The sequence below is a fragment of the Oenanthe melanoleuca genome, chromosome 2 (genome assembly GCF_029582105.1).
Source record: "Oenanthe melanoleuca isolate GR-GAL-2019-014 chromosome 2, OMel1.0, whole genome shotgun sequence".
In the NCBI taxonomy this organism is placed as follows: domain Eukaryota; kingdom Metazoa; phylum Chordata; class Aves; order Passeriformes; family Muscicapidae; genus Oenanthe; species Oenanthe melanoleuca.
This window is the reverse complement of record NC_079335.1, coordinates 101,939,315-101,954,700: the sequence shown is the minus strand read 5'-3', so window position 1 is coordinate 101,954,700 and position 15,386 is coordinate 101,939,315. Positions and strand designations below refer to the sequence as shown.

The following is a 15,386-nucleotide window of genomic DNA, read 5'->3' as shown; positions in this document are numbered from 1 at the left end:
AGAATAGAATAGAATAGAATAGAATAGAATAGTTTAGGGGGGAAAAAACCAACCTAAGTTGTAGTTGTTGAGCTTTGAGCAGCTGGTTAAAATATACAAAGGTCAGCAGTTGAGTGTAGCCCTACTGGTAATTCTGGGCAGGTGCAGTACTTTGTTGACATGGAACCCAGCAGAACTAGATTTAAAATTCATTCCAAGAGCCAGGAATGCTGAGCATATATAGCATCTATTGACTTTAGTAGGAATGATGTGTGCTTGACATGTCTAAAAAAAGAGACTACAAACTTAGGTGCTTAAATACAGTCTATAGATGGAACCTTAATTATGTTTATTGAAATGGAAAAACTTAAATAGAAATCAAAGGAGACAGAATTTCATTCGCAGGTGACTAATTTATATGAGTTTGAAAACGCTGACTTAAGTAGGCACTATCTAAAGGTCAATATGGTTAGAAAACTTCTAAAATAGTTTTATGTACTCTGTAGCAGGAATTCTTAAGCTTTGATTACCTAATGATTCAAATTGAAAGCACCCCAATAAATGTATATATGCTTAGCCATTAAAGAATAAGTGACAGTCACATCAATGTGATGTTGAAATAACAAATATTGAAGTAGTGATATATCACTTAAAGAGATTTTATTGTGAACATAGTCAGATGTGGGGTTTGTTAAATGAAACCTTTGGAACAGCTACCTAGACTCCACAGCAGCATCACATATTATTTTACAACTGTTCAAGTCAAACTTTTTTTCGTTTTGTCAGGGGTAAAAACATACAAATTATTTTCTCCAGAGACTTGCCACCTTTCCTTCTCCAGGTTGCTGTCATTAGATTGACCATTCTGGTAAGCTGGAATAGAAAGAGATGCACAGAGCCAGGTGTTTCAAACTCCTTAACATTTTTATGTACACTTTATGCTGACTAACTTTCAATCTGATATGGTAAAAATATGGAAGAAGGAAAGGCAATACAACAAAGTTGCATGCAAAAAGCAGGGGATATCATAATACAAAGAATAGACATGCAAGGTATAAATTAATAAGTTTGTGTGTTTCCCCAAACCCATTTTCCTGTATTTTAAGAAGCCATGTGTCAAACCAATTCAGCAATAATGTAAGTCATTCCATTTTGAAAATCCCCTGTGACATCAATTGCCAGCTGAATCCAGACCCAGAACACCCAGAACAATGAATCCCCTCCCCTCCCCTCCCCTCCCCTCCCCTCCCCTCCCTCCCCTCCCCTCCCCTCCCCTCCCCTCCCCTCCCCTCCCCTCCCCTCCCCTCCCCTCCCCTCCCCTCCCCTCCCCTCCCCCTTTCCTTCCCATGTCATGAAATAGGTGTTGAAGCAGTTCAGGGTTGTTTGAACAGACAAATTCTTCTCCGGACAGTCCACTCCCCACCTCTGCTCCCTGGCACATGGCAAAAGGTCAGACTCACTTCTTCTTGTGCACACCCATGGCCAGGTGTAGCCATTGCTGTGCTAGTGCACTCCAGCACTGGAGTAATGAAACCTCGATTAAGCAAAGGGGGACAAACAGTTTGCTGGTGGATTAATATAGTTATTGAAACTACTTAAAGAAGAAAAATTAACAGGCCAAATTCTTGAAGTGTTTTTTTTTTTTTTTTTTCCTCAGTGTTGCAGCTGCCTTCTTGCTGACGGGCTTGGCCTTTTTTTAATACAAAACAAAAATTGCCTGGAACACCAAACATATGCTCCTAGTGAGTTTCTTACTACCGCCCATACAAAAGTGCTCAGTTTAGTTAGAAGTGCCATTCGGTATTTATTAATGGCATTATCAAAGTAACCAAGAGATGCCCCAAATAAAACACTCTAAGTATTTTGATTGGTTACAATGGGATGAAAACTTTAGTTTGCAAATACTTAGAGAATTCAGTATGTATTCTCTGAGCAAGGTAACCAGAAAGTTTATAATTTGCTCACAAAGAACTGAGGATAAACTGAACAGATATTTGCAAGGTCTGACTTGCCAGTGTAGTTGATTCAGTAGTCAGAGCAAAGGAAAAACAGTGCAGTGGTACAGAGCCACAAGATGATTGACTCCATCTTCTCGCCAGGGAAAAAAAGCTTTTTCTCTACTTGCCTTATTTTTAATGTAGTATTTCAGTACAAAAACGCAGTACAATCAGACATACTTATTTTTCTAAAACAGTATTTTGAGATTTATAACTCTCTTGTTTATCATTCTAAACTGAAACAGATGTTTAATATAGTGTCAGATTATAATTTCATTAAAGTTCCTTAGCAAGGAAATATGTAATCTGTGGTACAAATAAATGTATCCTGTGGTTCTATTTATCTCCTGCTGGGACAAATATCAGAAGAATAATTATGTCATCTTTTGTTAGTCTTGGGAGAATTGTAATTAACTTTTTGCACCACCTAATTCTATAATGAACTACAAGATTTCATTTTCTTGTAATACATCTGTCCAGTTGTTTTAAACATAGTAAATTGGCATCTATGTCTCAAATTTTCTTGAGAAAATTACCAAGTATATAACTGCTGCTACCAAAATCACTTCAACATAATCTATTGTGAATGTCAGACATGCAAATTTCATTGGAATTCTTGTTGTGGCAAACATCAAAATACTGACATGACTAGTTATTACTCCTTATGATAATCTACACAGAACTCCTTTTTTTTTTCTGACATAGAATTTCTCTTTTATAGAAATCCTCGTTTTACCAGTATTGATCAGTCTAGTCCTTAGTCTTCCTGCAGGAAATCTTGAAGGTCTTTCAGGCATCTATCATGAGCTCATCTGATCTTAATGTGGGTGATCTTCTTGTGTGTTACATGAAATTCAAATCAGAATGTGTTATCTATGCTGCCTCATCCAAGTACACCTTGGAAGGAATAGTATAAATGCCATCTTGGAGTTATATCAATTAGATTTGTATCACCTCTTCTGCTCTAATATCTCACACAAGAAATGTTAAGTCAGTAACTTACTGTATAAATAAAAACATCTGCTTTCCTGTCATCCTTTCCAGGGTAAATAGTACTTTCTGATAAGAAAAACTGCAGATAGCCAGTTGCTTTGAGAAGCTTATTAATAGGGACAAGACTGATTCATTTATTTATTTATTTAAGATCAGAGAAAGGTTACAAATACAGTATCAAACTACAGAAAGTTATTCAAATGATTACTGAGCCACTTAAGCCCTATCTTCTCCTTAATACTGTACAGTAGCTGTCAGTTATCTTTAGAATAAAGCTTCTATTCCAGTTTTTATAGCAAAGTTATATTACAGCAAATGTGTTAAAGAATCCTACAGATCTGTTCACTTTAACCTGTCCTTTCAAAAAAATACAGATTATTCAATTATATGTTTAAATATATTCTAAATTAGAACAACAAAAGTCAGCCTGAAGTGCAATAAAAAAATTGAATGTCTGCTGTGAATGCACTTTTACTACACAAACCCATGAGATCAAATACTATCACTGTAAGTATATTTTTGGCACACATATTAAAATAATCATATAATGCATAGCCAGACGCTTAATGGTAAACTATGCTTTTGAACACCCTGAACAAGGGCTGTGCTTCCAAATAGCAAATAGGTTCAGCTCCAGCAGCTGCAGTCATTGCTACCTGAAATATCTGCCAGAGGTTACCATCCTTCTGCTACTTCCTCAGCTGACAAGGCTAGTGAGATCTCAGCTAATTCACAGACTAACTCACCAACTAATGCACCAGCTGAGGAGAAACTCCATGCAGCTCTCCAACATCTGACAGGGAAGCAGAGCAGGCAATTGGTACAAGGAGTCAAAACCTCTGGCAGCCAAGGCTAGTTGTATCTAGATGGGAAATCAGAGCCCAAAGATAAAGCTCAGTCAGATGAAATATGCCTACCTCATATTAGTGCAAATCTATGCTCTATGGCTTGCAGTGACTTGAAAGGATAAGCAAACCTTGTAACAGTAAAGTGCAGCAAAAAACGTCTACGTAGAAACCGACATGATTTTTTAAGTCGACAAGTTAATGATGATTAATAAAACATGCTGTCATTCAGGGGAAGTCCTTCCTTTCAGGAATTTCACACTCATACTTTTTTGGGGTTGATTTCTTTCTGGACATTTCTTATTTTAATGGCCTTTTTGGGGCCACTGATCAGTGAGTTGGTGTTCTTGGTTTGCAGTTTCAGGGCTCCACTCTGACCACTGCGTCCTGAGTTCTGGTTCTTATTGTGGGCAGTTCGCCTCTTTTGTTCTTGCAGTCGCTGCTCCCACCTCTGTAGAAATGCCAAAGACAAAGAGGATGAGTTAGGGAAGGACATAATCATAAATAATTACATCTTAATCAGGGTATCCTGAACCACTGAAGCTACTGCTGCCTTTAACACTTCAATGCTCTATATTGCAAAGGTCATTGGTGTCAGCATGTTATGGTTATTTGCAGGCAGAACCTTACACGTGTACTAGGTTAGAGGGAAATTCCACAATACCAGTGGATGGAAATGATGATTGCCCATCTCGGGTTCATGTTGCACATGAGTGCCTTTTCAGAAATAGAGGGGAGTTGGTACCATGCCATCAAAAGGTCAGGACCAAAACACTGGAACTCCTTTCCAAGGCCCTTCTTTGCTGTCTTGTTGAACATACTACTTTACTTTTCCTCAGAAAAGTCTGCAGGAATCAAACTATCCTTTCACAATATGTACTTAAGCACACAGCTGCAAGGGAAATTGGTATTTACTTTCTGCTCCTGCTTTTCCCTGGGATAGAGAGGACTGGGCATGAACCAGCTTATGTTATGGACAGACAATAGCGATGATCACAGTGAAATCACGGTGTTGAGAGTTGTAATGGCATGGTTTGAATAATGTACCTGCTGCAGCACCCCCAAGAAATTTTGAAAAGCAACAAGCCTACCAAAGATAACAGCTGTCAGATTTTTATACCAAATAGTGCAGTAGTTACAAAATAGGTTTTTACAGTAAGTTTAACTGGTCAGCTCTCCCAAATGTGGAGGGATCCATAAAACAGCAACAGGGACTGTGGATTTTCACCTCTAGGAACAGAAATACATATTTTAAGGAAAACAAGGTAGGGAGTAGAACCCAGAAAGAATCTCATCTCTATTATCTTTCCCTTCTAAAAGTCCTAAAGGCAGGGAATTTACCCAGTGATCAGAGCAAAAGAAATGCTCTTCAGCTTCCCTATTATCTCTGCACTGACTTTCTTGCAATTCAGACACTTGCCCTGGCTGGAGAAAAGACCAGCCATGTTGTGGTTATGTTAACAACTGTCTTCTGTGGTTGACAGACAGCTCAAAACATCCATTTTAAGTGGTAACGCAAGAGCAAAATTGGATGCAAGTTTTCAGAGATGAATGATGGGCATTAAAACGAAGCCACTGTGATATCTAGCTCCATATTGGCTTTGTGTGGTCAGAGCTGAATAAAGACCCAGAACATCCAGAACACTGAATCCACACCCTTCCCTTCCCTTCCCTTCCCTTCCCTTCCCTTCCCTTCCCTTCCCTTCCCTTCCCTTCCCTTCCCTTCCCTTCCCTTCCCTTCCCTTCCCTTCCCTTCCCTTCCCTTCCCTTCCCTTCCCTTCCCTTCCCTTCCCTTCCCTTCCCTTCCCTTCCCTTCCCTTCCCTTCCCTTCCCTTCCCTTCCCTTCCCTTCCCTTCCCTTCCCTTCCCTTCCCTTCCCTTCCCTTCCCTTCCCTTCCCTTCCCTTCCCTTCCCTTCCCTTCCCTTCCCTTCCCTTCCCTTCCCTTCCCTTCCCTTCCCTTCCCTTCCCTTCCCTTCCCTTCCCTTCCCTTCCCTTCCCTTCCCTTCCCTTCCCTTCCCTTCCCTTCCCTTCCCTTCCCTTCCCTTCCCTTCTCTTAGCAGACATTTAGTTGTGTCCCACTCAAACATGATTATATGAGGATTTACTTTCTGAAACTATTAATATAAGAGGAAATTACATATACTTTGAAGGGTATTTTGCTTGGTAGTCATGCATCTATTTGACAATTTGGAAACTAATGCCCAAACATGATTCAAGACACAATTAGAAATGACAAAAGAGGGTGAGGAGGTGACTAAAACATACCGTGCGCCAGTAACAGGCCACTAAGCTGACAGCTAATGGATTTCAGGAATCCAAGTCATATGTCAATATTCTTCTAAATCCCATATGGCACCCTCTGCAATTGCCATGTATTTATTTTTTTAAGATTTAAGGCATGGTTTTTTTTTCCACACATAGGTTTCACATTAGTAAGTGAAGAGGGTATGAGAGAAGATTGAATGCAATTTCCTGCAAGAAGCTGGTCTGTAATCTAAAAGCTTCAGCTTATGGATTCCTACATCTCTTTTCCTCCTCCCTATCAATTGCCAATCAACTCATAATTAAAACAAACATACATGTATGGCCTTAATGCTCTGAAAATCTTTCTGAATTCCAAAAATAACTTTCTTTCATCTCTAAAGTGGGAGGAAGAATCACACCTTCCCCAATCCATCCTTTCTTTCCAGTAAAAAGAGGAATTTAAAAGTAGGGAGCAATATCAAGTGCTATCCTGAAGCCCCAAAAAGCAGAGGCATCTGCTGTGTCTGCCACCCATGTCCCTGTATTGGACCTTTTCTTCCAGTGTTTCCTGAATCCAGAGAGAAAATACCCAATCCTTTGAGTGGGTCTTAGTAGGGAGTACCTGGTGAGAAGTGTGTGTCTCCAGCCTGCAATCTTTAATGCAGCAAAAAACATTAATCCACTGCAGCGGATTGTAACTTCCTTTCTTATCTAATGTGGACTATGTACTCATGTGCATATCACCTTCACTTTTGTATCATCACTCCTTGTGGTAGCAGGGATATGAAAGAAATTCTTAGAGACATTATTGTACAAAACCAGAGTTCACATGAAGATCACCCCGCAGGGTAAAATTAAATACAAATAAAATTTTAGAGACCCTAAAACACAAGACTAAAGTATTCAAATTTTCACTTATAATTGGGTAACTACCAGGGCTGAAAATGTTCAAGTGAAAATAATGATACCCAGAGGAGTTACATATATCTGAAAGTCATCAAAGTTAATCAATACTGAAGTAAAACAAAGGTGTTTAACTTTTTATCAAGAACATCAGCACTCTTTTCTTTGTTTGCATTTACCTTAAATCTTCTGTTTAGTTGGTCCTTCCATTTTTCAACTAGACATCCATCAAGAAGCATCAACCTGAAAATTAAGAAATATACACAAGTTATAGATATTTCTGATTTTAATTCCCAAGATGCCATTCCAGATGTTTTAACACAGATTGGGGTTGAAATGCACCCATAAGTACTGGTACTGACAGGTTTTATGTATAGGATAATGGGATACCATATGTTTCTCTATGTTTTTGTGTGAAGAATAGATTAAACTGATGCATTTTACTTCTGTCTTTAAAAAAGAAGCTGTTTCACATGCACCAGCTAATACAGCTTAGCTGAAATATAGTAATATATGATCACTTACAATTGTATCCTGTATCGTGTATTTCTACCTATAAATACACGAAGATGGCAATATGTGTTTCCTACATCTAACTCCTTAATGAGGACTTTAGGTGAATTTGGAAGATGTATGATTCGTGATACTTGCCATACTTGCCTACCAGTGAAATCTGGCTAGCTCCTGCATGAAAACAATGAGGTGCTATGAAAACATGCTAGGTGTTATGAAATGAACAACAACAAAAAAGTGACTATTAAATATATATGCCTTAAACAGCTCCTAAAGCAGCTTATTCTAAAGCAGTCTGATGCCACACCTTCCCAACCGAGAGACAACATTTTGGAGTTTTTTGTTTGTTTGGTTGAGATACCAGGCCTTAACACTCCCTAATGTAAATTTCACTAAAATTCTGGGGGTTTTTATTGACACACCAATGTTGTCTGGAAACATCAAGACATCGTTATAAATGCATACAACATCACACAGCACTGTTCTGGCTGGTGAAGGTTAAACAGTGTAGCAGGGCCTGACCTCCAGTTTCCATAAACAGTGCTGTTTCTCCTAGCAGCTCAAACACAGTACAAAATGCTGCCTCTCATAGTCACTAGCCACTGTGCATCCAGTTTGACCAAACATAAAAGGCCTAACGTGAGTGCAAACCTCGGAGAATTAGGACCAATATGTTGTATATTTCCTTTTCTTTCCAAAGAGAAATTAGAGGATTAATGTACAGGATTGACACCAAGTACACAGCCATGAATGAAACCAAAAAATGGGGTACATCTGGCACAGCTTTGATTCAGGTCAAATTATCCAGTGAGGCTCTAACCCCAACAATAGGCAATAGGTATTTTGTCATTGAGTGCAGAGGAGGTACAGCTTCTACTCATTCTGCCTCTGTCCTTTAAAAAAAAACTGCTGTAACTCAAAACCTTCTGTTTGCCTGCCACTGAGTTCAACAAAAAACACATATAATAGTTTATGTTTCTTTTGCAAATCCATTTTAGTACACTATATGAAATTAAAAACCTCAATGGCCTTTAAAATCCATCACAAGATATTTAGTGAATAGTGTTTTTCCATAGTAATGGAGATGCTGATTGTGATCTTCAACTTATGAAATCTCCATTTCCTAACTGTTGGGAATGATGAAATAGGAAAACCTTATAAATATGAGTGCTTAGCAAAAGATTTTGAAACCATAAGCGAAATAGAAATTATAGCAGTTTTCGACTGTGGGGCTGAGAGCAACAATGTAAATGTTTGAGGCCTCCTTCCTTTGTTTAGGTAATGCCAAATGCTACAATTACCAAAGATGCAAGCAGACACCCTCTTCCAAGTATGGCAGGAAAGGTTTAGAAATAAGGTTTATAGATAAGAAAGCAATAAAACATAGTAATATAGTAATTCCTATAGGTTACATGCAAATATTAGGAAATTTGTATCTTGTAGTAGATTGGTTAGGGGGAATTAGAATTTTCAACATAGAAGAAAACTTATTGTATTGTAAACGGGAAAATCACTCTCTTATTATTCTCTCTTTTTCTCTCTCTCTCATACCTCTCTCTCTGTCCTGCTCTGAGTTGTGGCTGGCAGCTCTTAGCAGGACCCTGTATACCCACGCCCTTACAATAAACTGCAAACTTCAAGACCAAAATATAGAGAGCTCCTGAGTTTATCCTGACAACTGTCCCACCGACAATAACTCCCACACCTAACAGCCTCCAGAGGATCCTCTGCAACCCAGAGCTCCTCCATTGCTGTTCTGGTCATAGTCCTTCTACATGAGTCAGAGCTTGTATCCCTAAAATGGCTAACAAACTGAGGGCTCTACATTAATATTTGTGAAATACTTCCAGACTTGGAGGGGTAAAGAGCTGGGCAGTAATAAAATACTTTGTTTGCTAGCTCACCAAAAGACAAGTTAAAACAAGATATCAGATGGCAAATTTTAGAAACACCTATAAAATGCTACCAAAATATCCACATAAAACTCATAAAAAATATGGACATGGTTCATCATATCCCACACGTTGATGTTATGTGGTCCTTAGAAGTTTTCGTGACCAATTAACAGCAACTTCACAATATGTAAAACCAGCCTGCACATTTTAAAGACAGCCTTATCTCCAAACCACAACACACAGGCCTACACAGAACCTAAAACAGCACAACCTACTGTGATGGCATCTACTGGTGCACTTAGGGTGCTAATGGGGATGGGATGTCCCCTTCTGTCTCAAGGAACCAGAGAGAAAAGGAGCTGTGATTCATCACTCCTTTCCTTCCAGACCAGCATGCTGGATTTCCTTCCATGCCTGGGGCTAGGCTGACTGCCAGATGAAAGGTCTGGTAAAGTTAGTTTTGTTTCGTTTTTTCTTTTAATCATACAGCAGGATTGGCAAGCTGCTTTGAAAGTATTTACTTTTCATCTGCAATCTGGGAGATAGATCTCCAGTGTCTGCAGCTGTGGCTGATCCTGGTATGGCTGTGGGATCAGAAACATCTTGTTGATAGCATTGGTCCAAAGTATGGACATGCCAGTGGAGAAGGCCAGGCTCTGACTCCAGCAGCTCTGTTGACAGATGTGTATCATCCCCCGGCCCCTCCCTTGGTAAGACAGAACAATGCTTTCCACATGGTCCTGCCAACACAGTCACCATTCCGCTTGCTGCACACAAAGCAGCTCAACCCTATGGAAGGTGGTACTGGAAAAACACTCCCAAGCTGGAGGTGCCTGAACTGCTGCATGATGCCTTATCAATATGCTGTCAGCAACTAATGCCAACAAATTTTATGCTCTTGGCGTGAGCCAAGTTTTGTAAACACCACAGCAAGGCACAGAGCTGAGGCTGATGAAGAAAGTCAGCTGTGAAGGTAATGGAAACATGTACGCGTATGTATGAGTGATACTAGTGAAACAAGCCTATGATGAGGAAGAGAGCTTTGCTGGTCTTCCTTTCCCTCTATCCTAGCCAGCTCTAACACTTTTTTGCATCACAGCTCACCTTGAGTGCCACTCATAGCACATGATAAGAACATCCTGCTTTGGTTGAAGAGGAGGGCACTGGCAGGAGGAATTTGTAAGAAGAGGCACTTGGGACAGAGGAATTGGTGTTGAAGACTTGAGTACATCTTTGACTTCAACTACAGTTGTTATCTCATTGCAGTTCCCTCTTTCTATGCTTTTTACTTGAGCATGAATGACTGCAAGTAAAAAAATAGAGGAGTGAGAACAATAGAACAGTCTTAGATATTTAATCACATCTTAGAATTAAATAAAATATATTGAACTGGAAGCTGTTGTTTTGGTTGTGAAATTAGAACTACTTCTGACTGTGTGGGCACGAACAGTGGCTTAGAATAACAGAGGCCTGATCTCAATTTGGTTTTCAGTAGAACTGTTGACAACTGTGAAATTAAACATGTGCCTAAATCTTTGCTAGATCAGGCCAACCAGTCTCACCTGGAATCACATACCAAAACAGCTCCTTCAATTCAGACTTGAACAACCCTTTGCATAAATCTAACCCATTCTCCAGCCACATCTGGCTTTTTCCAATTAAGTCATGAATAATTTACCTCACAGACAGTCATAATGAATTCAGTCTTTTCAATAATAAAATAACTTCCTGTAGATTGCAACTAGGAAATAGTCTTTTCTTAAATATAAGAAACAAGAGAAGGTTAGAAACAATAGTCAAAAAACTAAGAGGCTTAGGATTGCCACGATTTACTTAAGCTATACCTTTTTTAATCTTTTTTCATCTTTTGGATTCTCTACCAATAGTGAGATTCTCATATAAATGAGACAATGAAACAGGTTCTTCTGATTGAATATACAGTAATTTGTATTTTTACCTTTCATTGAGGAAAGCTGCATGTCTGCATGGATGCAAGAATGTGAAATGGTACAGATTGCTCTGAAATTATCCCTGGATAACTTCGTACCTACAAATCCTGGCATTACCTACCACTTCAGCATTTCATCTCTTCTCTCTTGTGAGAAATACCAGACCTAATAAATTAAATATAATTTTTACATAAAGAACTTTGTCTCTAGGAAATGTTAAAATGGAAAGGGTTCTACTGTCCAAACACACTTCAGTGAAAAAAGCATTAGAAGTGTATAGACCACAGGGTGATCAGCCTGCCCCTGCCAGCCACCAGGTCAAAAGCCTTCACACGAACCTCGTAACATTTGGAATAAATGTCACACATAGAAAAGAGGAGACGAGCACTTTTAATGCAGTCTGGGGTTTATGTGCTACCTCTATCAGGACATGTATAACAGACACAAAGTGTGAGGATTTTCAGTTTTGGAGACTCAAATCCATTTTAAAATCTGATTGGTTCTGATAGCTAAAAGTACAATTTGGCTGTATGTATTATTTTAAAGGTTTTCAGAAAAAAAAATTGATTGACTTTCCATTTAATACATCTTGTCCCTCAATTCATTTTCCATATAAATAGGTCTATTTATCTCAGAGGGTGTTGAATAAAAATTTGCATCTCAAAAACAAGATCTTGATTTCACAAATTCAATGGAATTGAAATTCGGACTCCAACATACAGGCTTTACTCAAGGAACACTACCACTGAAATAACTGGAATCAGAATTTACATGGCTAGCACCTGTCTTTCATTTCGGAACAGTAATTTGATATCACTACTTTTTCATATGTTTCAGGCAACTGTGGAAGTTCGTTACTCCACCTAAACATATCTCTGTGTTGTACTGATGCAGATCAAGGAATTATATAAAAAGAGTATGTTGTGTACATGCACCAAAATAATATAATGAACAAAAAATTATACAATTATCTAAGCTAGAGTTTCAGCTTGATTATTCCCACCAAACATACTAAGAAATAAGCAAATAGCTACATACTTACTTTCATTTGATATCAAACAAATAGTAATTTAATTGTATTATAACTATACTGCAGAAGAACTAGATAAATGACTGGGAAAAAAACCTGTGAGAAAATGCCCACAAAATGCAAAATGAAGCAGTAGTGTATATTAAAATCATAGTTAGTAGGGGTTTTGTAATTGACACTAGGTTTAATCTGGCATTTATCTAATCTTAATTAGAGTTCTTCCTGACTCACACCATCAGAAATCTGAGGCAGGGGGAAGCCAAGGGGGAAGAGGAATAAATACTTAGTTTTATTGCCAGTATGTCATGCAACATATATCTCCTTGGCTGGATAGTGCAAATTGTCACTGAATTCAGTAAATCTCTTGACATTCTGCACCAAACAGAACTCTGGCTAGTAAGTGAAAGCATATATAACCTGCTAAAAACATTTTACTTTGCTGCAGCTGATTCACATTTACAAGTTTTATTTGGATAGCAAACTCCTGCTTATTCTATATGCTGGATGAAAACAGGAGCTGGCCAAATCATCACAATCACATCAGACGAGTAACCATTGCAGCAGCAAGCACCCTTTCTGCAGAGCAGAAGGGTGTGCATTAGTGACATTTTACCGCTTTTGTCAGAAACACACCATCATCTATGCTATTACTGCTACTGCCAGCACATGGTGTGTGCTATAGCTGGATTTTGAAGAGGACAGCTAAGTATCCCCAGGCATTTCCACTTGGAAATGCTGTGTTGGAGCAGTCTTCTGATGTCACACTTGCTGGATGGGCCTGGTGTGGGTTCACCACCCACACAGAGTTGCCTAACTTGCAGGGACTCAAGGAGGGTGTGGGACAGGCAAAGTGAAGCATTTCCCCCATGCACTTACTGTAGCTGTAGTTCTTGACCAAGTAGGTTGACAGTGTAGGCTTTGTCTTTTTGCACCTGCACGGGTCTTCAAAGGAAGAGAAGGGAGAAAGGTTGAGGGGTGTCAGAGGGACCCAGTCTCCGGGGAGGTGGAGGCGGGGACTTGTCCTAGGCTCACCCTGGCCGCGGCTCCTGCAGTCAGGCTCCAGGGGTCTGTCCGGCATCATAAAGCCCTGTGTGAAGTCCGTCCACTTCACATCTGCAAACAGAGGTGTGTCAGGGAGAGAAAACTGTCCGTAGAGGCTCCAGGACTGGAGCGTGGGGGTCCCGCAGCGCCCCCGTCCTACCGCGGGGCGTCCCGCGGGGGTGGAGGGAGTCCTCCCTCCCACGTCTCGCTGCCCCTAGGGTTCTCACCCTCCGGCACGTCGGTGACGATGGCCTCTGGGGAGATGCAGACGCCGCGGTCGTAGACGGGGAGGTCGTCGCAAGCCAAGCTCTCGGGCCAGCTGTGGTTGTAGCGGCGCATGATGGGCTCGCAGTCGTCGCGGGCGCGCTGGCAGACGGAGCGGCACGGCTTGATGGGGTCGTAGAGGAACTCCAGAGTGCAGATGGGAGCGTACATGGCGCAGAGGAAAAAGGGCAGGACCGGGCTGCAGCCGATGGCCACCAGCTCCTCGTACTGTTCGATAGCGAGGACGGCGTTTTCCTGGGTGCTGTGGTGGAGGTGGTTGGGCATGCGGGTGATATTCCAGGGCATGGGGCGGCACATGGGGATGCGAACCGCCTCGCACGGCGTGCCCTGCGCCCGCGGGCTCACCCGCAGCCACAGGGACACCGCCACCAAGGCGCGCAGCATCCTCTTCTTCCTCCTTCTCCTCCTTGTTCGCCGCCACACCGGGGATCCCGGCGGCCGAAGGGAGCGGAGTGGCGCTGCCTCCCGGAGCCCTGCTGCAGTCAAGTCGCGGGAGCCGCCACGCCGACAGCCATGCACATCGCAGGACTGCATTTATACCAGTGGCACGAGTGACGTGGGGCCGATCGCTCTGCTTTGGCAGCTCTGATCCTCCGGGGGGTGGGGGGTGTGCGTGTATGTGTGCGTTTTGCTGTGCAGGCACGGTGACATCACCTCCACCCCGTTTAATCCCCCGGCGACATCACTGCGTCTCTCAGCCGCCCCTCCAGCTCCGTTTCAGTTTTCATCCGTGTCATAAATTCCTTCAGGTGGAAGGGGGGCGAGGGGAGGGGAAGGAAACTCAAACCACACAGCTTTGCCGCGGGCCTCTGCGCTCCGGCGCGGGGAGACGGAAGGCGACGGTACAAACCGCGACTTCTTCCCGGCTGAACTTTATGCACCGCGTTTTCTCACGGAAGAAGAAACTTTTTGCGGGCTTGAGCCAACTCCGGCGGCTGTTCCCGATGCCTTCAGAGGTTTGCAGAATTCCCTCCATGAGCTCCGCACGGACGGGGAAAGGCGTGAAGGGGACGGGCGGACAGACGAGATTTTGGATCGTGGCCCGATTTGCTCGGCACAGGGGATGCGCCGGTGGCCGAGCCGAGACGGAAGCGGGTGGCGGGGCCGGTGTGAAGCTGCGGACTTCTGTATCCCACCAATCGCATCTGCACACGAGTGGAAGAAGGCCTTTCAGATTTTTCCCAAACTGTTTTTTATTTTCCTTCCCTTGGTGCTCCACGGCCACGCCCCCCTGGTGCAGCAGAGTGGTGTGCCCACGCGGGGACAAAGGGGTCCCTCACATCCATCTTGCTCCCTTGCACCTCTGGGCCCGTTCTTCACGGTGGGAAATGCCACTCCCCGAGTCTTTGAGGACCCGCTGAGATAAGATTAACTCAATGGTTATCACAGTGACCTGAGAGAACCCCAGCGTGGCTCAGAGTACCTGCCTCGACCAGGTACCCTGGTGCCACCGGTGTTGCGCTCTGCAGATGCAGCAGAGCTGCAGAGACGGAGCATCTGTGGGGCACGGGCCTCCCCTTCCTGTAGTGAGTGAGGAAAGCACATCCAGATCAGGCAGGAAACTTAGCTGACACACCTAAGAGGGCAGTGGAAGATGAAGGAATGCAAGTGCTTGGTGACACTGTCCGTGGGGAGGCACTGAAATGACCCCCCTCGAGAGTAACATTAAAGCAGTTTGTCCCAGCAGGTCACTCCTGTTCGCGTATCCCCTC

General features: G+C 42.1%; 1 protein-coding gene across 1 annotated transcript; it reads right to left on the bottom strand.

The window, feature by feature from the left end:
* Positions 1 to 3,433: 3,433 nt before the first annotated feature.
* SFRP4 (secreted frizzled related protein 4) lies at positions 3,434 to 14,593 on the bottom strand. Its single transcript, XM_056483184.1, has 6 exons — positions 13,617 to 14,593; positions 13,381 to 13,461; positions 13,225 to 13,290; positions 10,474 to 10,672; positions 7,141 to 7,204; positions 3,434 to 4,265 (listed from the first exon to the last, which is right to left on the bottom strand). The coding sequence occupies exons 1-6, from the start codon at positions 14,206 to 14,208 to the stop codon at positions 4,077 to 4,079; spliced, it is 1,191 nt and encodes a 396-aa protein (XP_056339159.1). The 5' UTR covers positions 14,209 to 14,593; the 3' UTR covers positions 3,434 to 4,076.
* Between the last annotated feature and the right edge of the window lie 793 nt (positions 14,594 to 15,386).

Bases quoted from the DNA above. Each gene is read 5' to 3' on its own strand.
- SFRP4 (XM_056483184.1), bottom strand. From the start codon at position 14,208: ATGCAGTCCTGCGATGTGCATGGCTGTCGGCGTGGCGGCTCCCGCGAC. The intron at 13,462-13,616 runs GTGAGAACCCTA...CTCTGTTTGCAG, and splicing joins CGTCACCGACGTGCCGGAGG to ATGTGAAGTGGACGGACTTC. The intron at 7,205-10,473 runs GTGAGCTGTGAT...CTTAATTTTCAG, and splicing joins TGCTATGAGTGGCACTCAAG to GTTGATGCTTCTTGATGGAT.